Consider the following 25,560-nt stretch of genomic DNA (forward strand, 5'->3'; position numbering starts at 1 on the left):
ACCACTTGTGGTTTGGTCCCAAGAACAGCAATTATTCTTTTTTTGAAACAGAACTGCCTGGAATCTTTCTACTGTAGCAGAGAATAGGACCACTCAGTAAATGGGAAAGGAATCAGATTTAGATTGCTGCTGCTGCTACAGCATTTTTACTCTATACAGCTACATCCCACCTCATTGTTCTTAGCAGCCAAAATACATTGCTGATTACAAGGCTAAGAGTGAGCAAAGATCACCTTCTGCACTTTGTATGCTGACTATACCAGGTTTTGGGGAGTTGATAAATTATTTAAACTACATGGTGTTGCAAACAGCCAAATGATAGCACTATATATCTGCCTGATAAATGTGGATCTCTCAAATGCTAACTAACTTTAAGCAATGTACCAGTCCTTATGGTCTTTGGACAGAGTTATCCAGTGAAAAAGGAATGTGAGGGGCTGGAAAGAGAATTTAACTAAAAAATTTTAGAGGGTTCCTAAACAATGTAGAAGTTGCTCACTGATGGCAGATAAACTTTCAGGAGAAAGTTTTTTCCATTTCCTGCATGATGCATAACATAAGACTGCAGCTTCATTGAAAAGATCTGTTTTTCTGGCTCTCTATTTTTACTTTTTAATAGGAAAAAACCAAAAAATATGTATGTAAATAGTCAAAGACAAAACCTCAAGCAAAAGACATTTGGCTAAAGTTAACAAGCCAGCCTTCTCTTCCCTCCCAGACAAATCTCTATTTAAAAAAAAAAAATAAAATTCTGGTATCTTTTAGCATACCACAAGGAATAGTATGCTATTTTAAAAATACTAGGGAAGTAAGCAGAAAGCATGCTCAGCCATTCAAATTGGATTAAAACTTGGCATTCACTGCTGCCTGTGGCAGCCATGATAGCTCCATGCATCCCTGATGCCCTGCACAACCACTGCTCTGGGGCTTTTTGAAATAAATACAAAAATGAGCAGACATTTTTGTAGAAAGAGCAGTTGAAGCCCACTGCTTTAGCTCAGCAGAGCTCCCATTCCCAGTGCCCATTGTATATCTGGGGGGGATCCTTCACCTCCTGAGGCTGAGCAACACAGAGTGTTATTGCAAATGTAGAACTTGGCAAAGGCAGCTTGTCTTCCAGCTGGAAGAGTGAGTAGGAGCCTTGTGATAAATGAGTAAATTTTGGATAAATCAGCCTACACTGGCTGTGCTCAAGTGAGATGTTTGAGTAGCCATGGTTGCACTTTAAATTGCTTTGTGAACATCCCACACACCTGTATTTCACTTTGTACCTGAGGTCAATGAGATGGATTTGCAATAAAGGTGTCCAAATGGAGAAGAGAATTATCTTCAATATTTGAATTCTCAGGAAGTATTCTTGCTTAGTAGACTTCCTCATTAGTGCTGCCTCTGTCCCTGAGGCTTCAGGAGCTCTCCATGTTAGTGCCAGGCAAACAAGTGTGCTGATGGCTCCAGCAGTGCACACACTGTGCTCTGCACCGCAGCATTCACCTGCCACTAAGTGTGTCTCTTCTGTCCCTTCTTCCTTCCCTTACAGATCAATAACGAGATAAAGAAGCAGGATGAGAAGATAGTCAGACCTGTAACTGAGCAGATGATTGAGTTCAACATTTTGATTGTTGGTGAACAGTACAGTGAGGAGCTGAAGGACCCATCTGCTGATGAGTATCAACTGCTGTCTGAACGATTCATTTCTCAGGTGATTCCCTTCCCTAACTTCATTTTTTCTTTTGCTGGCTCTGCAAAGCAAGAGCAGAAAAAAGCATCTGTGTCAGGGCTGCTGATTTTTGTCTACCTATGATTTCCAATATTTGTTTTTTATTTTGTCCATGACGGTTGTAATTATATTGCCATAATATTTTGGGAGCTGGGTGTGTGTCTGCCTTTTCTCTTTGGAGAGGCATCTAAGTTGTCATATGGCTGCTTATCATGAGGCTTATATTTTCTCTAGCCCCATTTAGTTTGGGTTGGTTCTTTGAATCCTTTTTAATAGGGCTAACCCTGTGCCAGATCCTGGGCCAAATGGGAAAGAAATGTACTCTTCACTGCAGCCAAAAAGCATCACCATGACTTTCACGACTTGCTAGCATAGGCTAGACATCTTAGTTATCCTAGTTGTGAGTCCCAGTAGCAATGCCATGGTATGTGTATGTGTAAAAAATGTTGGATGGGACAGAGTCCACCTGGCACATGGATATCCCACTCCTTTGATCCCTTGCCTGGTTTTCTCTGAGTTTGAATAAAGAAGCTCTCAGGAAAAAAAGTCAGCAGCATTGTGACTGTTTAAGTCTCACCAGAGACAATTTAAAAATAGGGAAATGGGGGAGGGGAACAAGAATTTACAGAACGAAAAATAACCCTCAACTGGCAAGGATCTTTGGAAGCCAAAAAACTTTCTAAACCAGCATGAACTTTCAGTATTCTCTGTCTTGGTTTTGTCTCCTGTAGCACAGTTGATTATCTTGGCAGTCTCTTTCCATTTCTCCCCTTGGAATGTTTCTATGTGGTTCTTGGGGAACGCTGGATGTTGTTCTTCATACTTTTTATTTCCCCTTTTTCTAATAATGAAACAATGTCACCAAAACTACTCTTCCATAAAGAAAAGAATATTTAACTCTTTTTCACCTACTAGATATAACAACTCAGATACATTTTCGGACAATGCTAGAAATACTTCCTAACTTTTCACCACATGAACAGAAGTGAACAGAATCTGTGTTAATTTTTTTTTGTTTTTCCGTCAAAATAGATTAAAAGTGTATTTGAAGGACTACCTGGATATAAAAGCATCCATGTCCTGGATTACAGGTAAAAAGATCCTGATGCATATATGGTGATTGAACATGATCATGTAGGATGGTGCAATGAGCTGACACGATGCTTGGCAGGATGTCAGGCATGTGTGGGAACTCAGTATTAACTGAATGCTCTCATATTTGGTACCTCTATATATGCAACTGAAATAGAAATACAGAACTGATTTTGTTTCCTACTGGCATTTTTCACATTAAATGTTTGCTGTGATTTTAAGACGTGGCATTATTGTTCAAGATTCTATCCTAAAATGAAAAGATATATTCATATCTGCTACTTCTAATCTATCCAAGTATTAAACAGGGAAGGACACAGAAATCCTTTTGGAAAAAAGTGGTGTATTTAAATTTCTTTTTCAAATTCTTAATGTTAATTTTGGATGGTTCTAAAGGTTAGTGTTTAGGATATGTAAAGGTCTCTCTCTCTCTCGGATCAAAAAAAAGAGATCCGGGATAGTTTGATAAATTGATGTTTTCACTCTCTGTATTCCTACAAATATACTTTTAAAACCATTTGTGCTTCACAGTGACATTTAAAGCTAATTTGTTAAGTTAATGCATGAAATGCAAAATGTCTGTCTTTTGGAGTACAGGGCTCACAAATTGTGATTTTTCTAGAATGGACTGGATGTAGCTTTTAGAATCCAATGAGTGTTTTCATGAGTTAATTTAAGTTGTGTTTTCTTTGAGACTGTAAGCTGTATTTCTTAGAATTTATTGTCTGGAGTATTTTAATTAGCATACATGTAGGTACCAAAGCAATGGTAGTGAAGAGAGGTCTCGTGATTGGAACCCTAGGCTACATCCAGTTTTCAGCCTGGAAGGCAGCAAAACCTTCCATCTTGGTATTTGCAGTCCAGGTTTGCAAGCACTAGGTTCATGTGAGAAGACAAATAAAAGGCTGATATTTCTGGCAAAGTCTGCTCTCTGCTGTGCATGACAAAAACCCATTGGTTGTAAGTTAAACCTTTAGGTGGAATAAGTGAGCATTGATCTTCTTGATACTGACAGCAATTTACCTGCATTATTTACAATAATCTGAGATGGCTGTGCTCTGCTGATTCCTTGGGATCAACAGAAAATATTTCAGTTCACTAAAAGCAGGACAATTTGTTATGTAGCTGAGTAACCATGAATAACTATGCAACTAAAAAGGATTTTCCTGTATGTGTTTTCAAATGGTTATGCTCTGTAGAATACCAAAGCAAACATGTTAAATTTTTAAGACTTAAAGGAAGTTATGACATTAATTTAATGAGTTTTGCTGTTCTGTTTTGTTTTTATAATCAGCCCTTCCGAGGAAGACAGGTAAAGACAACTTTTTTATAGATATTGTCATAATACAGATGGGAAAAACATGTTTGGCTGGAGGGTATTGTTTTTTGGGATTTGTATTCTTGTGTTCAGAGCTAGATAGTTATTTAACATAAATATTGTGAGAGAAAGTTCTACCAGGAACTGCAAGTAACTGACCTGTTTCAATTAAGGATAAACCTAATTTGCTTATTTGAGTCATAATTTGAAAAGAAAAACCAACAGAACCCTCAGGAAAATCATCCTGAAACACAAAAATCACCCTAAACACAAGTCAGCTACTGGAGTAACTTTTGTGAAGAAAACAAGATTGCTGAATAATGACTCAAAGTCTTCATACTTTGCAGCAAGGTCTTGAATAGATATGGGATTATTATTACTGAAATTGAAGTAGATAAGAACCCCACAGTTCTCCAGCAAAGGCTGTTGGCTTTGCTTCAAGGCCAGGGGTGCTGCAGATCTTAGCAGAACTTTAATAGATGTTCTTTAGCAGAACATGGGATTACTCTTGTTTTCCATCATATGCAAGTTAAGAATCCAGAATTTTCCTTCTTTAGTATGTTAAGAATGTCACAAGACAGAAAAAGAACTGTAGCCTTAATTTGCTGAATGTATTAATTTGTTCTGTGTGTGTCTCAGCATAGCCAGTTTCCAGGAACAAGTTTAAAGAGAATGAGCATTCTAACCTTTCAAAAAAGGTTAGAAACACAAATCTCTTTGCAAACTATATGCAACTGTTCACAAGGGCTATGTTCCAGGCACCAGATGCTCAGCCCTTTCCAGAAAGAGGATGGTGTTGTAGTTATTTGTTAGGCATTATGAATGGCAGCACAGTTGCATTAAACCTAAATGTTATGTTTGAGGAGCACACTCTGTTCCATCTTTCCTGTGCCTTTTCACTACTGCTGTCCTTTTTAATCTCCTGTGCTGGCAGTCAGTGCCCATGGTGAGCCTATGGTGGGCTCAGGTCAATGACGGAGCCAGCAGCACAACCCCAGGCTCCTGGGTTTAGCCAGTGAGTTTGTGAATTTTCTCTGTTGTATCTGGAACTGGGGTTTTAAAGACTTCTCTGAACAGAACCATTGTTTTAGAAATCCAATCCAGCTCTGTGGAATCAGGGAAACCTGTGTTCAGAGCACATGTTTAATGCCTCAGAGGTTACTTAATTTTTCTTGCTGTGTTCTGTCTACAGTCAAAATGTGTTGTATCTTTTCAAGCTCCCTTGTGCTTATGCCCAGTGTATGGTAAATCTGATTGCAGCCTAATCTGTCCTGTGGAAGAGGATATCCAGATGTATTAAGGAAAAGAAAATTAAGAAAATGGAGGAGAGTTAATATGAAAAAAACCCTAAAATGTACACAGATATGAAACTGAGTTACAGAATACATGATCAAATGAGCCTAGATAAATTTTCCCAATTTGATGAATGAAATACTATTTAATTGCCATTAAAAGCATTCTTTCAAGCGGGTTAACACTGCACAGTGACAGAGATTAGGACTCTCACTTGCTACTATAGATTGCAATGTGTTTTTCTTGTGTATTTTCATACCTCAGAGATGTTCCTACTATTAATATGATCTTAAAGTCACTACTCCCTCCACTACATGCTGGTGGACCCACTAACAATGCTTGCAGAAAGTCAGTGCTTTGGTCTGCCTGTGGTCTGTCTGCCATTCACTAGCAGAAATATGGGGCTGGCACCAGAACAGGTGTCAGTTTTGGGTAGCATTTCCCTTGAGAACTTTGTGAAAAGAATCAAGTTGTTTTTATTGATCCTTTAAAGCTGTGTATTTTTATATTAAGAAGGGTATTGGCATGGGCCCTTGTGAAAAAAATATAGTGACTGCTTGCTTAGAAAAACCTGGAATTTCTCATCTGTATTCTTTCTCTTTGTACAACTGAAGTGGGGTGGAAGTTCACTATGCTGTCACATTTGATGGAAAAGCCATCAGCAATGCCACCTGGGACCTGATTAACCTTCATTCAAACAAGGTGGAGGACAACTCCTTCATGGGCATAGAGGACAATCCAACAGTTGTGTACACCATCAGTGATTTCCGAGATTATATTGCTGAGATCCTCCAGAAAAACGCTCTGCTTGAAAATGCTTCCATCTCTTTAGACCCAAACTCTCTTCAGCTTACTAATGGTGGGTATTAATTGCGGTGCATTGGTGTGCCACACATCTGACTTCTTATAAAATAAATCTCAGATGAGTGAATTATTCAGCTGTCCTCTGAAAAATTAAACAGAAAAAAATCAACTGTGTTATAGCCTGTTTTGCTCTGATCTTAACCAGGTCAAGTCATTAGCAGTAACACTCTATTCTTGATCCATTAGCCTAGCCCCCCATTTTATTTTAATTTGTATTTTGAAACTGAGGTTTGTGGCGTACAGTTTCGGTAATACTTTCAAAAATTAATAGGAATAAAAGGGAGAAACATGGTCCACATGGTGCACATTGCATCAGGGTGACCTCCAATTTAGTAGCTCTGTGTTAGCCCTAGCCAGCGCAAAGGGAATACCCAGATTATTGTTGAATATTCAGTGATCTGCTAGAGGAGATGAAAGAGTGCTGACACCCCTTTGTTCTTATCTTTCCCCTTCACTTCCTGTCAGTGATTTGGAGACTTTTCCAGAAACAAAATCATTCTGGAAAAATTTTTGATAAGACTTTACTTACAAATCTGAAACCAGAGAGGGTTTTCCAGTCAGTGTTCCAACACAACTTCCTCACACTGTTATGCAGCCTTTAGATCCCAAGTGTTTCTATTTCCACAGTGAAGGAAATCCTGCACTCCACATCAGAAGACCCATCCTGGATTACTGAGCACCCAGTTGTGCTGGAGCGCCCGGAGTTTGATGTGAGTATGGTTCTGAGCAGTGGCCTTTGGATGCATCTGAGCAGCTTAGTTCAGCAAGGTAGAATTGTTGCCAGCTACTACATTGTAGGGCTTCTCTATCCTGTTGCTCATGCAAAGTACTAATGAAGGCACACCTTATATTGGAGTAAAAACAGGTGAAACCTCTCATGTGACAATTCTGGTGTGTACTGCCCAACAATTTTCTGTGATCATCTTATTTTGATTGTAAATCTCTAAAGAGGTGATTCTTCCTTCTATGATACTACCTTTCTTTGGAAAGAAGAAATAGATGTAAATCCTACAGCTGGCTGCTAGAAGAGATAAAATGCTAAGTTTCACAAGCTCCTTTTGTTACTGTATTTATTTCAAACAAAGTTCTCAATTTGGTTTTAAAATTATGTCTATCTTCCTAATACCAGGAGAGGAAAATGACACTGACACTGTGTGGGGTTTTTTGTTTGGTTTGGTTTGGTTTGGTTTGGTTTTTTTTGTTTTGTTTTGGTTTTTTTTTTGTCTCTTGAAATTGTAATTGTCTCCTCTGACTCCCTCTGGAATAATCCAAGGCACAGACTTGAGTTCCATATTGGGCAGGAGACTTGGTGTCCCTGACCATGTCTGTGCAAAGAGACTTTAAGCAAAGATACCGAGTTAGGTGCCAGCAATGCTGAGATCAATTCAGTCAGTTCTGCCAACAGAGAGATCTTCTGAGTGCTGAATCATTGTCTGGGCAGTTGGTTTCTGCTCTCCACTCTGTTCTGTAACACAGATGTGCTTTCAACAAGAAATGAGCTCAGATCATGCCCTAAAATCCAGATCCACTTGCGCAGGATGGCAGGTTCTCACTCAGTCCATCATGAGATAATGTTATGAACACAGACACATTTAATTTTAACCAGCTTCTGAAATGTTTATGTAGGCAAAATTTGTTTTCACAGAATGCAAATATTGTTAGAATGGACATAGGTATAATGTTCTTAATTTCATGACAGCTTTTGCTGAGTCTTAAAAACTACTCACTGATGTCTAAAATGAAAATTTGTGTGGATTCACCATAATGGATTAAACATGGTGTAGATAAACATGAATTTAGGTTGGCTTTCAGAAAAAGGTTTTCTCTTTACTGGATGCATCTTATTGGAGACATCTAACTAGTCTAAAATGTTGTACATGTTTATTTTAGTAAGACAAAGAATTCTGCCATTCTGACATGTGTGAAGGCTGGAAGATATTCTAGAGTAGTGGTAGCTTTGCAATAATAAATTTTAAACTGGGTTTTGGGACTATTATTATGACAAAAATTGTGGAAGTAATATTTCTCCAATCATGACTAAAGGCTTCTATACCTTCAGTCAAAAACTCTGATTATGTAAAAGGTATCAAGTAAATCCTCAAACCAGCTGTGTACAATCTGCAATACACAGGTAATTTGCCAAGTAGCTTCAGATAAATATAAGAAAATCCTAAATATGCTTAAACAGTACAAAATTGATCAATTATTTCCACAGATGTCAAACCTTTATGGTTCAAGTAGCTGCTTTCAAGCAGAACTGTTACCTATAGAAAAGAATTTTGCTATAGTTTTTCCCAGGGGATTTGAGAATATACTGGATTTGTATTAGCATACCAATATCATGACATTACATGGGACTGTCATGATTTCACCATCCAAATGCTACTAGATGGTACAATTGATTCTTTTGAGTTTTGCACTTCTCTTTAAAAGTAAAGCAAAAATCAGCTCTAGTTTTTGAAATCTGTATTTTCTTGTTTATGTTGAGTTGTAAGAGGTAGAACACTCTGGCTTGAGGAAAGGACAATGCCTTTCTGGCAGCAGAAAATGAAAAATCAGAGAGAAGTGTTCTGTGTTTACAGCCATCTATCATATTTGTAAGCCTTTTACATTGGTGAAAACCAGAAGTAGCCAATATAATATTAAACTTGTTAGTATAATATATTGCTCTTACAGAGATATATATATATACAATATATACAAGAATCTTTGAATAATGTTAGTTGCCATAGGAGCATTTATCCACATTGAAATAAATGATTAGGTGAAATCCCTGGCAACTAAATGCTTACATTAAATAAATGTATTGAGGAGAAATTACTGGTAGTCCTAACCCATTCTTTATGGAATTTATATGTGTAATTTATTTCTAATTTTGTACAGTAACTCTTTTTACAGCTTTATTTATAGTGGCTAGTCTTGCCAAAAATAAAATTGCTGGAGTACATGTCTCTATGGTACATATACTTTTCAACTGATTGTCACCATATAAATTAAAAAATTTGATTAAACTGTGGTGGCATAACAACTGGCATTTTTAAATATGATCATTACATGCACACAAGTAATTTAAGAACAGAAATTACCGTAACTGGCCTCTTTCCAAAGCATTCAAACGCAGTTTGAATGAAGCTGAAAATTTAATTCACCCACATTTCAACCTGGAGTAAAATCTCAAATTGAAAAGTATTTGGCTTCTTCCTATTACTCCTGCTGATCAAGCAACAGAAAGTGATTTGACAGGGACAGTGAGCTACAGGAATTATTACAGTGGTTTTGAATTGAAATTACAGAAACCTGTGTCCACTGTAACTTTACTTAACTTGTCACCACTGGCAGTTTGTTAGCCCTCAGCAAATTGCTGCTTTTGGAAATTGCTTGACAGTGTTTCATAATACCCTACAGGGTTTTTGGTCCATATCCCACTGCTGCACAGCATTTATATGTGGGCAGGTATCCATGTAGAACACTAATTCCTGGGTTTTAGGCTATCAGCTTGCTTTCCTAGCCTTGACCAAAAAGCTTATTATCTTTATTGCCTTTTTCTAGTATCATCAGACACCATAGTAGGAGATTATTTTTCAAAGATGAAATATGCTAATTACTTTAACTGTAAACCAACTAATGATTGGGACATGGAATAGTAAGTAAACATTGTGGAAACTGGAGATGTAATGACAGATTATTTTCGCACATTTCAAATAATTCACAAATTCATTCTGCATGCATTTTGTTCTTCATCATTACTGCTGATAGATTTTTTTTTTTTTGTGCAAAGGTATCTTGGCTTTGAGAATAAATTATTCCAAGTTCTAAATGCTCTTCATTACGTTCTGGTCTCTCTTATTCCTCTGGGTTCTCATACCCACAAACTAAAAGATATCAATAAATGATAACTGGGCATGCATCCATTGAAGTTCACCTTCTACATTGTTTCATGTATCACGGTAACTGAAATACTACAATTACTGTATTGGTTGTGTGGCTGATGAATAACCTGAATAAGCTGTTAGAACCTCATCATGCTTTAGGAAGGCAGAAAACATTTGTCTTTGATTTAGTTGGAGATCGACAGATTGATTTTTTTCAGTATAGGAAAGGAGATGGGGTTGGATATAGATGGTAAATCTCTTAATACCCTTTGGGGTTCTGCACACCAAGCAATCAGAATGGCGCCTTTCCCTTTTTGGTGGACATGACTGGACGTGGCATTTGTCAGAGGGATGTGCATCTTCCACGTCTATTGCACAAGATTAGCAGGCTCTGTATTTGCCCCTCACCCTGCTGCTGTGCATTGCTCCCTCAGAGGCAGCAGTCTGAGTTCCCTTAACCCCTGCCTGCTGTTAACCCCTTCTGTGTGTCCAGCCCAATGCAGACAATGTTTCCCCTGTAACAGTGGAAATATTAACAGTGGCTTTGTGTTCCAGGACAGCACCTTTTTGGCTGAACGTCCTTCTGCAGATGAGTCAACAGTCAGCAATGCCTTGCCCTTCGATCACACCAAACCAGACCCCAGCTCAGACAGTGAGCAGGCCAGTGACAATGAAATCCAGCCAAGACCAGAGAACATTGACCATGAGGCTGCTTTGGCACCTGAAGCTCCACTTTCCTCAGAGGTTGATGTCACTTCTTTGCCTGATGGGCAGAATTTAGAGACTAGTCATTTAGTCACTGTACCGGTGTTGGAGCATGATGCTGTGGACTCTCTGGAATGGCTTTCAGCCCCTAGTTCTTTAGATGGTAAGTTAATGCTGTTGACTGAAGCTTAAATTTGGGTACAAGTATTTCGTGATACTCACCAAATTATAGTTCACTGAAATGAGTTTTCAGAAAGGTCTAAAAATTGAGTATCTTTCAATGCCAGTTTTTACCTTTTGTCTGTGCCTGTATCCAAGAGCTATATACCAAGGTAAAATGCTTGTAATAGGTAATAATACCTGTTTCTCTCTTCTGGAAATTATACATACATGGCACATGTTAAATAGCATAAAAGTAATTTTCTATGTCTTGACTTGGGCCATAGAATATATCTGAAGGGAAAGTGGGAGAAATTAACAGGGGTCTTTATGACTTTGGCATACAAAGGCCGGAATATATTATGGAAAATGTGAAACACAGATCTGCAGATAATAAAATTAATGAAATTTGACACTTTTTATCACAAACAACATCTAATTGTCAATTTGTTTTTATTTTTAATGTTTGAAGACACTGGACTATCTGAAGAACTTTTGCCTTTAAGTCCTTCTCACCTTGTGCCTGAAGAATCTCCATCTACCGATGACTATGCAGTTCCTTTGCTTTCTGCACCAACAGTGGCCTCTTCATCACTTGTAGAGACTGATATTAAAGAGAAGGAAGAAGTAATCCAAGGTAGTCCTGAGGGCAGTGACAGTGCAAACTCTGTGGAAGAAATTCCTTTTCCCTTAGAAGTGCCCCCTATGGAAGATGAAACTGATGTATTTCTTGGAGATAGAGTTATATATGATGATGGGTCTGGTTCAGCTTTTGATGGTTCAGGAAAAGAAATGGAATCAAGTATCTGGCCTTGGGAAGAAGCAACCCTGGAACCAGTTTTCTACCCTGGTCCTGATAGCTGGCTTGAAGATGACAATGAGTCTTTATTAACCAAAACTGAGGATATTCCTGAAGGCATGATTTTAGACTATATTCTTAACTCTGGTAATAAATTAGATTATGATCTTTCCAAAGATGAGAATGAAGGGATAGTCAATATGAAAGATTTCCTTGATGAGTCTGAAATATTTGTCTTTCCAGAGACTACAACTCCACAAGTACCTCTGTTACAGCCAGAAGAGCCATCATCTGTGGAACCATCTACACAGACAGAAACTCTGGGCATGTATGATTCCTCTCTTGTCATGCCAACTGGAGAGGCCCCTGTCTCACCACCACATACAGATCTGTCTGTGGAAGATAGTCTCCATACATCTACAGGGACTGTCAGTATGGAGCAGCCCGAGGAGTCCAATGTAGGCCAGAACATAATCCCTGAAGGAGTTGAACACCAAAGTGAAGAGAGGGCAGTGGTGGAAGAGCCATTCACAGTGAAGCAGCCAGATGTAATGGAAGCTGCTACAATAGGACACTTGGACACAATCTCTTCAGAAGCTATTTTGACTGCAGATCCTTCTGTGGTAAAGCCTGTTGCTTCCACAGAAGAGCAGCAAGCCCTAGACTCATCACTGGCAGACCAAGACACCCATGGATCAGCAGTGAAGGAACCAGCTGATGTTTGGCCGACTGACAGGGCACTAGAAACCTCCTTAGATCAGACAGTGCAACCAGCAATGCCAGCAATGGTTACTCAAGGTTCAGCTGCAGCTCCTTCTGCAGTAGATCACACCCCTGTCCTAGAGGGCTTTGGTGGACAGGATGGTACAGACCATGGCACACATATTTCCATGAGCTTCAGCACTGTTGTGGAATATCAAACAGTGAGTGTAACAACAAGCACTGTTGAGCTTCCGTCCCACCTCCCTCCTGTCGGATCCACACCATCATTGTCTGCGGCTACCTCAACAAAGCTGGGAGATGAAACAACAAGAGTCCTGGATGTTTCAGTAGACCTGGGTCATGTTAGCACTGCCCAGTTTTCTCCTGAGCAGACTGAGGAGGGAAGGAGAATGACTGAAAGTCACGTCGAGCTAACCACTCGTGTCCAGTCCACAGAGATGGCCAGTGTGGCTTGGGCCACACACGAAACTCACTACAGCAGCACCGTCCCATCCCGAGCTCTGGTTGTGTTCTTCAGCCTTCGGGTCACCAACATGATGTTTTCAGAGGACCTGTTTAATAAAAACTCCCCTGAATACAAAGCCTTGGAGCAGCGATTCTTGGAACTGGTAAGAGTCACTTCTGTGCTAAATGTCCATTACCAGATAGACAAAACCTGTTAGTAAATTATATTTAGTCATCCCTCACAGAGAGCAGCTCAAAACTGGTGTTTACATATAAGACTTGTGTCCTTCTGTGGGGAAAGTTCTGTCTGGAAATGGGTGGTGGGATGCAGTTCATCTTTTATTCAGATGATAGTCTCTCTCTGCTGGTGTTAATAAATATAGCAGTGTAGCTGAAGTCACTACTTCACTCCCCCTACTTGTTTCCAGAGTGCTTTGTATTTACTGTATAGAGAGGGAGAAGCAAGAAAACCTGGGGCTGTGAGCAAGTAACTTTTCTGCCACACATTCAACCTGTCCTAATTAAGAGGTAGCTCAGAGAATTAAGCTGTTCCTAACCTGACTGATGACTTGGAAAGCCTCACAGGAGTTACACAGCAACAACTGCCAAATTTTAACTGGGGAATTCTCCTCTTCTGAGTGAAACAAACATTCTCTAGTGAGAGATGAAGGAAGAAAAGCAGAGAGAGGGAAGGGGGACATGCTTGAAGGAAAAACCCTGTGAAATGGCAAGTATTCCAGGTACTTAGATCAAGGGAGAACACGTGTCTTGAGAACTGTATTTCTGAATTGTAGATTTTTAGAAACTCCTTGAAAATTGCTATACTCTTAAAAACTGCCTGAAATACTCAGGCTCCAGCACAGACCTCAGCTGGGTAAAGATTAATGCCCTTGATGTAGGATTTGGATAAAACCATTCAGACTCTAATTGTCCACTGCAGTAACAGTGCAACTGGCTTGAGCAGAGAGACTCAAAGATTCAGCTTTTCTGTCATATCCCCTGTGTTGCAGCTGGTGCCCTACCTTCAGTCAAATCTGACAGGATTCCAGAATCTGGAAATCCTGAACTTCAGAAATGGCAGCATTGTGGTGAACAGTCGAATGAAATTTGCCAAACCTGTGCCTCGGAACGTCACCAACGCTGTGTACATGATCCTGGAAGATTTCTGCAACACTGCATATCACACCATGAACCTGGCCATTGATAAATACTCCCTGGATGTTGAATCGGGTAAGGACAGCAGGAAAATGCAGCTTAAAGCAAGGGATCCAGAAAAATGTCTGGTTTAAGTGCTAAGGATCCCAACAGCTCAGAGGCTGCCCACTGCTTTTCACAGGCTGGGCTTTAGAAAGACAGTCTTTCATAGAGTAAAAACAAACTAATGAAAATCTGCTCTGGTACTAAAGAAATGAAAGTCAAAGTGGGACCCAGACAGAGAAAGCTGTATGGGGTCCATATAGATTTATAGAGAAAAAATAACTCATGGAATATTCTGTATAATGCCCCAGTATTTGACGTGGGGAGTGGAGGAGAAGACAGCTCGGGGAGAACAGTGGTGCCCATCTCTCTTGTGCTTACTTTCATGTGTGGTTTGAACTTACTCCACATGGTTATTCCCACAGTTGGTAGCCAGTTTACTTGCCAGGTGGGCATCTGCACAGGTAACAGTTGCCGCCTCAGGCTTGGGGTAAGCTCTTGGTTGCACTAAAAAGTCACAGGCCCTCTTGCTTCACTTCTCTGGTACAGGGAGAAGGTTGTTTTGGTTTTTTCCCCTGTCCAAGTTAGCCAGTAGTTTACCACATAAGCGACCCAGGAATATCTCCTGTTTTGAGGTTAGAGAAAAATAAAAATGCTGACCTGTTGACATATGGTAGCTGTTCTTCCCAGATCGATTTCCAATAAGGATGGTCTAATTAGCATGGTATGTGTTCTGATATTGATTGTTTAGCTGTATGCCAGCCTCTTAAGCCTGATACAAGTGAGATGTCTGAATGCTACAAGCTCATGCTCCTTGCAGACAAACAGGCAAATCCCCTTACAGCAGACGGTGAGTGCCTGAAATCCCACTGCCCTTCCTCATATCCTGCCTAGGTGTTCCATAGCAAGAAATACTGGAGATCACCTGTGGTTTACTCATTTGTAAGGGAGAGTTCCAGCAGAGAAAATAGGAGGCACTCTCTGTTACAGTATGAAAAAGATTACTTTATACTTGCTTTTTTGACTGTTTTTTGGGTGGTCTTAGCCATGCCACTGGCATGTGCAGACAGAGAAATATTTGCTAGTGCTTGTTCATCTCAGAACTTTTTGTTCTCAGGAAAGGTGCACACAGGATTTTTGTGGATTATCAGGACACCATTAGAGAAGAAGGCAGCCAGCACCTCTCAGTTAAGGCTCTCCCCTTTCATTAATAGCTTTTGCTCTGTGTATTGTCAGGTGAGCAAGCAGATCCCTGCAAGTTCCAGGCCTGCAACGAGTTCTCTGAGTGCTTGGTGAATCGCTGGAGTGGGGAAGCTGAGTGTGTCTGCAACCCTGGCTACCTCAGCATCGATGGGCTGCCCTGCAACAGCATCTGTGACCTGCAGCCAAACTTCTGCCTGAATGACGGCAAGTGTGACATCAGCCCTGGGCAAGGGGCCATCTGCAGGTAGGGCACCCCGCTGCTGGAACTTGTGCTTCCTGGATGAAAACTCCCATTGTCCCCTCTCTGTTGTAGCATTCCATAGGATTTGTCCAAAATTCTGTGCAGTATTGTGTAGCAAGTGAGTAGATTGTGATACTCATTCATGTTGTGCTGCTCAGTGCAAGTCGCAGTACTAACACTAGTTTTCCTATGTATATATCAGAAATGAGACAGTAACAAATTAATAGAATAGAAGCATCAGAAAATAAAACTAACAAGGGATAGAGGTTGTAATGGAACACACTCAGTCGTTCAAATCACTTTTATTGGCCTTTGGGGAGAGAATTCACCTCCAGAGGTTTTCTCAAGTAGCAAAGTGTTTGATGGTGTCATGTCACCTATGAGAGTTAATTCCATAACAGAAATTTATATCTGAACATCACATTGATAGTGCATAAATACATTAAATATACTGCTTTTGGTCTGGAAAAAAGCATAAAAGTAAATCATTGTACATTTGGGAAAAATCATGTGGATTCATAAAAGGATGAAGGAACGGGCCCCAGATATTTGCTTAAAAAGAGATACAGGATTGCTGTATTTTGCAGGTAATCAGCAAGACTTTGTGCAAGATGCAGACAAATTGGTGATGCCCCTGACACAGCATTTTACTTTTTACTTTTCAAACAATGAAATAGTCTATTTTTTAAAAAATAAAATGTGCCTGTCAACAAAAATTAAGAAAACGACCACAAAAAATTACTACTAGTAGCTATTTATGTTTCTTCATGTGATTTTTTTTTAAAGTTCACCTAGAACTTTAAAAACTTCTCTAAAGTCAATCTTAGACTGTTAACAGAAGAAATAAAAATGGTTTTAAAACTTTGAAATTGGATATTATCACAGATGCATCATACATTTAAACATTTGTGTGATAGCCTTAATGAGAAGCAGGTAAATGTCTGAAACCAAGCCTGTTCCAGTTCTACCTTTGCAGTGATGATACATCATCATGCAAGGCTCATGCTCAATTAGGGCAGTTTTTCCTCAGTCTAAACACCTTCCAGTTTTAACTCCTCACAAGGTACTGTAAATTTCATAAAGCACAGGTGTTTTCCCCCACAAAAGCATTACCCTTTTGCTATTTTTCCTACCTTCATTCAATTCTGTGATTGGGGTAGTTCATCCTGGAGAAGAGGAGGCTCCTGGGAGACCCTTTCTGTGGCCTTTCTGTACTTAAAGGGGGCTTGAAAGAAAGGTGAGAACAAACCCTTTGGCAGGATCTATTGTGATAGGGCAAGGCCTAATGGTTTTAAACTAAAAGAAGGTAGATTCAGACTAGATATAAGGAAGAAATTTTTTACAGTGGTGGTGATGGAACACTGGAAGTGGTTATCCAGATACATGGTAGATGTCTCTGGATTGGATGGGGCTCTGAGCAACCTGATCTAGTTGAAGATGTCCCTGCTCATTGCAGGGGACTAGATGGCCATTAAAGATCTCTTTTAACTCAAACTGTTACATGATTATCTACCAAAAAAGCATATCCATAATAATAACAATAATAAAGAAAATTAGTTATTGGACAATGCAAAGATATTTATTTGGGATGATTTAACTGAGGGCACATCATAGCAGGAACTTAAATACATTAACCAAAGCTTTTGCTGGTGTGTAATTTCCCTGTGTTTCTTTGTGGCAGGTGCCGTGTGGGAGAGAACTGGTGGTACAGAGGGGAGCACTGTGAGGAATACGTGTCTGAGCCACTGGTTGTGGGTATTGCCATTGCTTCTGTGGCAGGATTCCTTCTTGTGGCATCTGCTGTCATCTTCTTCTTGGCCAGGACCCTTCGAGATCAGTACACAAAGAGTGACACTGGGGACTCCCAGGGGTAGGTGACACCATCTAATATTTTAAACGCACTGTCTACAATAAGGATAATTCTGTCCTAAGTCTTATATCACACAGTTTGCAAGCACCAGGACGTACAGGCACCTCCAAATGCCAGGCTTCCTTAGTCTATCTGCTGCCCTGGCAGGCTGCAGAGAAGCTCACAGTGTGTTTATTGCTCCCCCAGGCAGGGTGACAGCCTCTCGTCCATTGAGAATGCAGTTAAATACAACCCCATGTATGAAAGTGACACGACTGGCTACAGCCATTATTACCGGAGATATCCGCAGCTCACGTCCTACAGTTCCACCAGTGCAGAGACATCCACAGACTACAGCAGTGAAGAGATCAGGCACATTTATGAAAACAGTGAGCTTACTAAGGAGGTAAATGACCTTGTTTTCATAGTGGCATGGGAAAGATCATGGAAACAGTAAGCTTATTCCACACTTCTAACATCAGAGGTGGGCCCGATCTTTCCCCAGTGTCTATGCTCCATCCAGATAAACAGGTTGCAGCTGATGGAACTATTTAAAAGAAGACACAAAAGCTTGCTTTCTCTGCTTGCTTTCAGAGAAAGTTATGGTTTTGTTCTGTAATTCTGTAATGAATTTCATATAATAAAGGAGCTAATCCCTTAGGTAACTTCATGGGAGCTGGGGAGGTTTGATGTATTACTTGACACAACATTTACCTTTTAAACCCAACTCTCTTATGTAAGAGTAGTTGCACAGTGAAAAATTGGTACATCCAGGCCTTTTCACTGCATGCTTTTGTTTTGGGTGTCTTCTGATTGTTTTTAAAGTTTAAGTCTTTCTATAACCTGCAAGTTAGATCCCATCTTATTTCTTCCTGTATACACAGTATCCAAGGTTTACTCTAGAAAACTAAAGGAAAGGGATTTACATCCCAGAGCTAGCTACAGATCCTTAAGAAACTGTGAGAGGTGTGAATCCAGTATGTAGCTGGCAGGCTGACTGGTAGGCAAAGTATAAAGAGAGATAAATGGTTTTGTGAAAGCTTGTTGAAATGCTACACTCTGTCAAAACCCTGGTTTTGGTTTGAAAGTGAGGTATTACTGAAGTCAAATGAAGTGCTTCACTTATTCTTTTTCATTAGAAAAATGATAGTAAAATAAATAAAATAAAGAAGAATTTTAGCATTGGAGTGCCCAATTTCAAGCTCCACTCTTTGAAATAGCAACACATAGGAGCTTTATTTTCCAAAGCCCAGAAATAAGTGATTTCAGTAGCATTCTGATTTCTATTATGTACTTACAATTCTGTTTATTGTGTTCCAGGAGATTCAGGACAGAATTCGAATTATAGAGCTCTACGCTAAAGACCGCCAGTTTGCAGAGTTTGTTAGGCAGCATCAAATGTGAGTGAAATGTCTTGTCTGGATTACCAACTCCTTTGATGTTTTGTCCTATGGCCTTTACATTACTGTGTTATTTTTTAAGGTTCTAGATAAGCTAGGACACTAGAGGCTAAGATTTCAACATTATTTTTGAAGAGGTTCAACCCTTTTACAGTATTTAATAATCCCAGAAGTCCCAGGGGGTAAAAAAAAAAAAGGCAGTGAAGAGGAATCCCTGAGTTAATGAGTGTCAGACCTCAGACATCAATTCAGGTCTGTGAAAGCACAGACAGAATCTTATTAATTCTTCTGGTGTAATTCTCATTGCCCAGTGCTTTGTTTAAAACCAGAAATTTTAAAAAGCCAAAACAAAAATGCTGATTTGTGTCGAGTTCTCGGGATTTGGCAACTGACCAGCACTGTGCAGTTGGTACAGTTCTGTCTGGTATGGTGGGCACCAGCTGTAGCAGAAACTTTACAATTCCAAACAATTAATCAATCTGAGCGGTGTGCTTTGATGAAAGCCAAGCACAAGGAAGGTCCTCAAAGACTGAATAGTTAGCATGAACTGTATTCCTGCTGTAGGAAGCAGCAAGCCACAACTTGCTGGGTCACTTTGAACAATACTGGAGTACAGTTCCTTGGCTTCCTATTAAAAATATATACAGTAGCCAAATCTCATGTTCCCAGATCTTCAGCAATAATTTTTTTTAATTAAAAGGAACAGCAGTTCCCATTTTTCCATGTCAGTTGGTCATTTTTTCGTCTTGAAAAGGATAAGCATCTAGATTTTCCACAGCTGGAAAGCAATAAGGGCTGCCTTGTATAAGCCTTGAATCCAATGTTTGAAAGAGCTGAACTTAACCGCTGCTTTTCTGTTTTTCATTTTAGGAAGCTGCTTTAAGAAAAAAAGAAATTGATAGAATACACATGGGAGATAAATGCTACCTTGCTGCCCCAGCAACGGGCTCAGATGTAACTGCAAAGTTACTCATAGACTTAACATTGCATGGATGGATACAGATGTTTTCTACATGAATGGCTAAAACGTACAGATGATGTCTGTTTGTCTCTGGCTTTTCCATGTAAACTAACACTTTTGAGAGGTAATCAGAAGTGGCAGAGGTTATGAAAGTTCATTTTTCTTTAACTTCAAAATGGACATTGAAAGATTTTGTATACAAAGGCAAAAAAAATAAATAATCTCCTCGGATAAGACAAGATACCTGCACAACCAAAATAAAATGCGTATTGAAATCCCTGCCTGGCATTTTATCCCCTCACAGGAGCTTCCAGTGGAAATTCTATGGGTATAAAACACTAGCAGAAGGAAATATTTGATTTGCAAAGGAATGAGTTGTAGGGGAGAGCTATTGTGCTAGAGTTATGTTAGCATTATTTTAAAGCATTCACAAACGAAACCTCACTGGAAAAGCTTTTCTTCTGTACAGATGCCTGATGTCCATTTTGCTAGCTGGCATTAGCAAAGCAGAGGATAGCACTGAGCCTGCAGCCCCCTGAGGGCTCTCCCTGGGATACAGGGAGCCTTGGCAGGCAGGACAGTGCTTCTGCAGCACACTGCAGTGTCTTTAAAGCCAGGATGGGTGGTTCTCCAGCTCATTCTGGCAGACACACAAGCTGGGGCACAAGAAGGGCTTCTATTGTACAAATGTTCTGTGAAGCTTACTTTTGATTTTTACTTTTTTTTTTTTTTGTATGTAGACATTTTGTTTCATATTTTGTAAGTTAATTGCATTATTTATCTGTTGTGTGTTTCCTTCCCAGCTTGTTTTCATAAATGGATTTAGTTGTTGAGATAGAAAGATGACTAGTTTTAATAATGAAATACTAAACTGGCATTTGTGCCCATTCTTTTATATCTATATTATATTTAGTGTTTACTCAGTGTTGAATTCAGCCAACTAATATTTAAATTACTGAACCGGGCAGTAGCCTGCCATGAGCTCCCTTTCAAAATCAGGTACTTAAGTCCATGCACATTTGGTAGATGTCAGCACTTTCCTGTGGGGAAGGGAAAAATTGAATTATTCTTAGTTTTTTGGAAATCAGCATAGAATCCCTTAAATGGAAGAAGCCTAAAGCATTTTGAAATAGCTGAATTGAGAGGGGGACTTTCAAGTAAAGAAATGGAATTTTATCTTCAAGTGATGAAGAGAGTTCTGACTATATGTTAAGCTGTGTTGGGGCTCTGTTCAGTCCCCCAAGGTCTCTTGTTTAAGTCGTTCACACAGGTCTCAGGGTTAGGGCACCAATTACAATCACATTAGCTTGTGCTAGCAAAAAAGGCCAAGTGATTAATTTCTTAAACATCTGTAGTTCTCGGCCCCCATGTGCCAACAGTCACCTGATACTTTCCAGAGTTAAGTGACAGTGAGAATTACTTGGTTTTCTTTAGGCAGCTTAGCCAAACAACAGGATATTTCAATGCAATTTTTCTCTGTGTCCTGGAGAACCTCACTGGATCACTTGTGTAGTACCTTCTTGCCTTGAGTGGCAGGGGATGGGTATCAGAGCCACACATCTGTCAGAGAAATGCTTATATAAACCACTGAAAGCCAAATAATGCCAGACAGCAGGAAAAGCTATGGTGCTGCTGAACACTGTGAGCAGAAGTTGTGAGGCAGAGTTCTGCTGGCAGGCCCAGGGGCTGTCGGAGTCTGAGGCACAGCCCACTCCTCGTGGCCCTGAGCATCCCATAATGCCAGGGCTTGTGATTAGAGCAGATAATTCCTGGGCTCAGGGTGGGCAGCAGCCTGGGACTTGTTTCTGTGCAGCTCGGCTGCCAGCCTGGGAGATTTGGTGCTGCTCCTGCTGGGGTCACAGAGGTTTTCCAGGTGTTCTGCTGAGATGAGGCTTGGTTACACTGAGTGTGAGGTGTTTCAGTGAATATACAGTGATATTTTCTTTGTGTGTGTGTATACATATGAACATGATGGTATGTTTTCACTACAATAAAATATTATTTCCAAAATATCTTTTCTATAACATTCATGTAGAGACTATGAGTTTGACATGGAGAAGGTATCTTAGCTATGAGTATTTGTGTGTGTGTAAGATCAGAAATTAGAGTTGGCTAAGCTGTTAAACTCCTTTGCTAACAAAAGTGCCAAATAGAGTTCATTAACACTTGCAAGGTTACAGACTGAAAATTCATGCTGGAAAGAACATACCTGGGTGCTTTGCTTTCAGTTAAACTCTTTTGAAGATGTTTCATCTCTAATCAAAAAGCCAAGAACTTAATGAATGATTGACTTTCTTTGATACTTTCCTAATCCAAGGCAAAGATAAAGAATTCTAAATATCCTAACAAAGCAAACAAAAAAAAAAAAACAACAACCCAAAACAACAAAAAAGCCAAGCACAACCCAACCAGCTCTGTGTACAAGTCTATCAATCTATTATCAGTTAGCATGCACTTTTTCACAAGATAAAAGTAATGACTTGAACGACTTGGCTTAATTTAAGAGCATGGAAAAAAGCAGGTATTGTTTGCTAAATGCTGACAGGTCTATCAGCATCTGTGGCTCCCCGCAAGGCTGAAAACACGGGAGAAAATGAGGTCCCCCAGGATGCTGCCAGCTGCCCCTTTAACAGAGGATCTCAAACACACAGAGCCCAGGCTGGATCTCTCAAGGCCTCATTTTCAAACCTCAAGGCACTAATCCACAGTGGCAGAATTCTACCAGGGCCAGAAATTCTAAGGAAAACAAGTGTTCAGAGCTGCAAGTCTAGCACACAAGCCTGGCAGGAATTGTGTGCTTGTCCTGTATTTGCTTTTTCACATAGCTTAGAGCCTTTCCCAGCAAGAAGCTAAAAGATATCAAGTGACTGAGTCTCTATTCCATGAAGCCCCAGACTGTGAGATTCCTCTACTGCTGGATAACAGTTTAGTTCCTGAAAAAAAGGCTTTTCCAGGTTCCCAGAGACAGCTGAAACTACACATTTCTCCTATCTCCTCCAAACCAAGGAAGTGCATGAATAAACTTTTTAGGTTTTAAGAACTTACAGCTTAAATGTTAGAATGAAAAAAGCCTTTAATAATCAAGACTTTCATTACCATTTCTCATCAGGTTTGCTGGAATTGGTCCGTATTCTAAAGGGCTGCAGGAGTATGAGAGGACTGTGAGCCCTCTGCCCCATGGATTCTGTGAAGAGAGGCACACAAAGGTGCTAGAGCTCCAGCACAGGGACAGTCATCTCACCCTATAAAACACAAAACAATAATATTCACCAATCCCAATTCATTTGTCTATCTGTAAGCATTATAGGACAGACACAGACTGACTCTATACAGCATAGTAAATGGGTCAGGGCATTGTTGCTGTTTTAAATATTAGTAAAAAACTCACAGGGCTTTTGTGGTGTTTGGTTTATTTGAAGACCACCACAACACCAACAGCATTTCTGTCTTATCCTTCTGCTACTTGATCCAGCTTGGGAACAGATGCATCATCTTCTATATTACATTGATCCATTTGCTTTGGTTTTGCAGCTGGAAAAAAATTCCAAAGCTATTCCTGTGCCAGTTTTTTTTTTAATTTGTCAGACCAAGTGGGAAAATTTTGGTTTTGCCATATTTACCACTAATTAGCTCTCCTACTCCAGATTATTAATGACCCCCAGGAATTTTTGCTGAGTTCCTGTCCTCTTGGACTCCTGTTTGTGCTGCTACTCACCATCCTCGCTGGGTTACCCACCACACTGAGCAGTGCAGGCAGCTCTGCCTGGGGGATGGCAGCAGCTTGCAGGACTAAAATTGTCATCTTTCCTGAGGTGCTACAGCTGATCTGAGCCTGTTCTTTTAGTTTTCCTGTGTTTCCAGTTAAACACAAAAGTAGATTTCACCTCTTAGTTGTTTCAGGATGAGATGAGAAATACTCTCAATACAAGAATTTTGTGAGACAGATGCCAATTTATATTTTTTAAAAGTCAATTCTACCATCAGCATATCCAAGGACTTTGTTTCTCTACTAAATGTATAAGTAAATTACACTTAAAGCCTGACCTTTTAGAAGGGGACACTGCCCCAGCTCTCATTTATACAACTAAACCAACAAAATAGGACTATCTATCTTGAATCATTGGAGGTTTAAATGTTGTTCAAAATCTATTAAGCACAAATTAGAGTTGGTGTAGTTAGGCTTGCAGTTGCATATCCACAGCTGATTATCAGATGGGGAAATCATGTCTTTCTGGAAAGAATGACATAGCTTGAACAGAAATTAGAAAGGGAGCAATAAAGGATATGTCCAGACATCAAAACTTTATGTAGTAGCACAGGCTTGGGGCTGGATAAAAGAGCAAGTGAAGACGTAGATTTTCAGAGGTGAGCTTACAAGCAATCTGAAGTGGGGAAATATTTCCATTTTGAGGACATCCACTCAGCCCCACCTAAAGATTACACAGTGATTGTGTGGGATCTTGTCCCAGAAAGGGAGGGGGATGCAGACCACTCGCAGCAGCAGCAGAGGACTCCTCTCCTGCCATGACCTTCAGGCGACTGACTGCACTTTACTCTTTGTACATCCCATCATCTGCTCAGCAAGGCAGTGGCTTTTCTTCCCATCCCAGGTTTCACATGGAAAGATCAGAATGTTTTGGTCCAAAAGAATGCTTTATACAGCCCTCCAGTAAACCAGAGACTCCTACACAGTTTTTTCTTTTTCCTTTTTTATCCTTTATTATTTAAAACTTTGATTAAAAAATTAAACTAAAACAACCAGAAACAACAACAACGACAACAAAAGTCAACAAAACCTTCCCACACTTATCTTGAGTGTTTGCATAACATGTGTGGTATACAAACTCCTTAGTCATGGAGGCAAACCCACAGCCATGATGGGAAGGCAGTGTGGTCTACAGAACTCTTTCACATGGAATTCTCACTTTGCTCTTCTTCCCACCACAGCAACATTTACAAAGTCAGCACATGAATATTTGTTAAAAAAACCCATCAAGTTTCAAAAACAATCCCACACTGAAATGTCCTCCCAGGGCTGGCAGGGAATGTGAATGGGAGCCTCACAAACACAGAGACTGAGTCTAAAACCTTTAGCATTGCACACATAGCTCCTGATGGGACATGCCCAATGCACCATTGAATACACCAAGCTAACAAAAGCAGAAGCAGTGGGTATGTGACTTCAGAGTAAGGTGGATGGTAAATGCTTTGGGGTTATCTCTAAGAACATTGATGGACATTTTTCAAAGAACAAAGCACATGAGAGCTTTTCACTTATCTGCCAAGAAAAGAAAGGAAATAAAACTCCTGGTAAGGTGTTCAAAGCAGAGAACCAGTCCACAGTTTGCAGGCAGACCAAACCAGTTTCTAAAATCATTTAGCCTGGAAAGATGGAATAAAGTCATGTCAGGAAAAATAAAGTAAACAAAGAGGTTATATTTTAAAGGTTTTTTCCCTATATAAGGAAGAGGAGAAATACCCCACAACCATTATGATTTGATAAACCTTCTAGTCAAGTCAAGTTTTTATGCAATTATCCTTAATATTGCTTTGCAAAGGGGAGGGCAGAACTCTGAGAATTTTGCCCAGTCAGGCCCTGTTCAGCCTGCTCTGCACACAGAGATGAGCAGGGAGGATGAAGCATGCTGTGTGCATCTGTCCTTGGAGGTTACAGGGAAAATTTTACTTCTGAAATATTTGTAAGGGATGTGCATGACCCAGTA

At 39.9% G+C, this 25,560-nt stretch overlaps 1 protein-coding gene across 1 annotated transcript in view; it reads left to right on the forward strand.

Annotated features, from left to right (window-relative positions):
- IMPG2 (interphotoreceptor matrix proteoglycan 2) overlaps nt 1-23,085 on the forward strand; it is a 56,513-nt gene extending 33,428 nt beyond the window's left edge. Inside the window, exons 9-21 of the mRNA XM_064701790.1 lie at nt 1,538-1,699; nt 2,750-2,808; nt 4,104-4,121; nt 6,035-6,279; nt 6,912-6,994; nt 10,712-11,024; nt 11,493-13,150; nt 13,997-14,216; nt 15,420-15,630; nt 17,309-17,497; nt 17,684-17,882; nt 18,797-18,876; nt 22,947-23,085. Coding sequence (XP_064557860.1) covers nt 1,538-1,699; nt 2,750-2,808; nt 4,104-4,121; nt 6,035-6,279; nt 6,912-6,994; nt 10,712-11,024; nt 11,493-13,150; nt 13,997-14,216; nt 15,420-15,630; nt 17,309-17,497; nt 17,684-17,882; nt 18,797-18,876; nt 22,947-23,085 — 3,576 coding nt within the window. The remainder of the gene's footprint in view (nt 1-1,537; nt 1,700-2,749; nt 2,809-4,103; nt 4,122-6,034; nt 6,280-6,911; nt 6,995-10,711; nt 11,025-11,492; nt 13,151-13,996; nt 14,217-15,419; nt 15,631-17,308; nt 17,498-17,683; nt 17,883-18,796; nt 18,877-22,946) is intronic.
- Nucleotides 23,086-25,560: the final 2,475 nt, after the last annotated feature.

Source organism: Zonotrichia leucophrys, chromosome 1 (genome assembly GCF_028769735.1).
Source record: "Zonotrichia leucophrys gambelii isolate GWCS_2022_RI chromosome 1, RI_Zleu_2.0, whole genome shotgun sequence".
NCBI lineage: Eukaryota > Metazoa > Chordata > Aves > Passeriformes > Passerellidae > Zonotrichia > Zonotrichia leucophrys.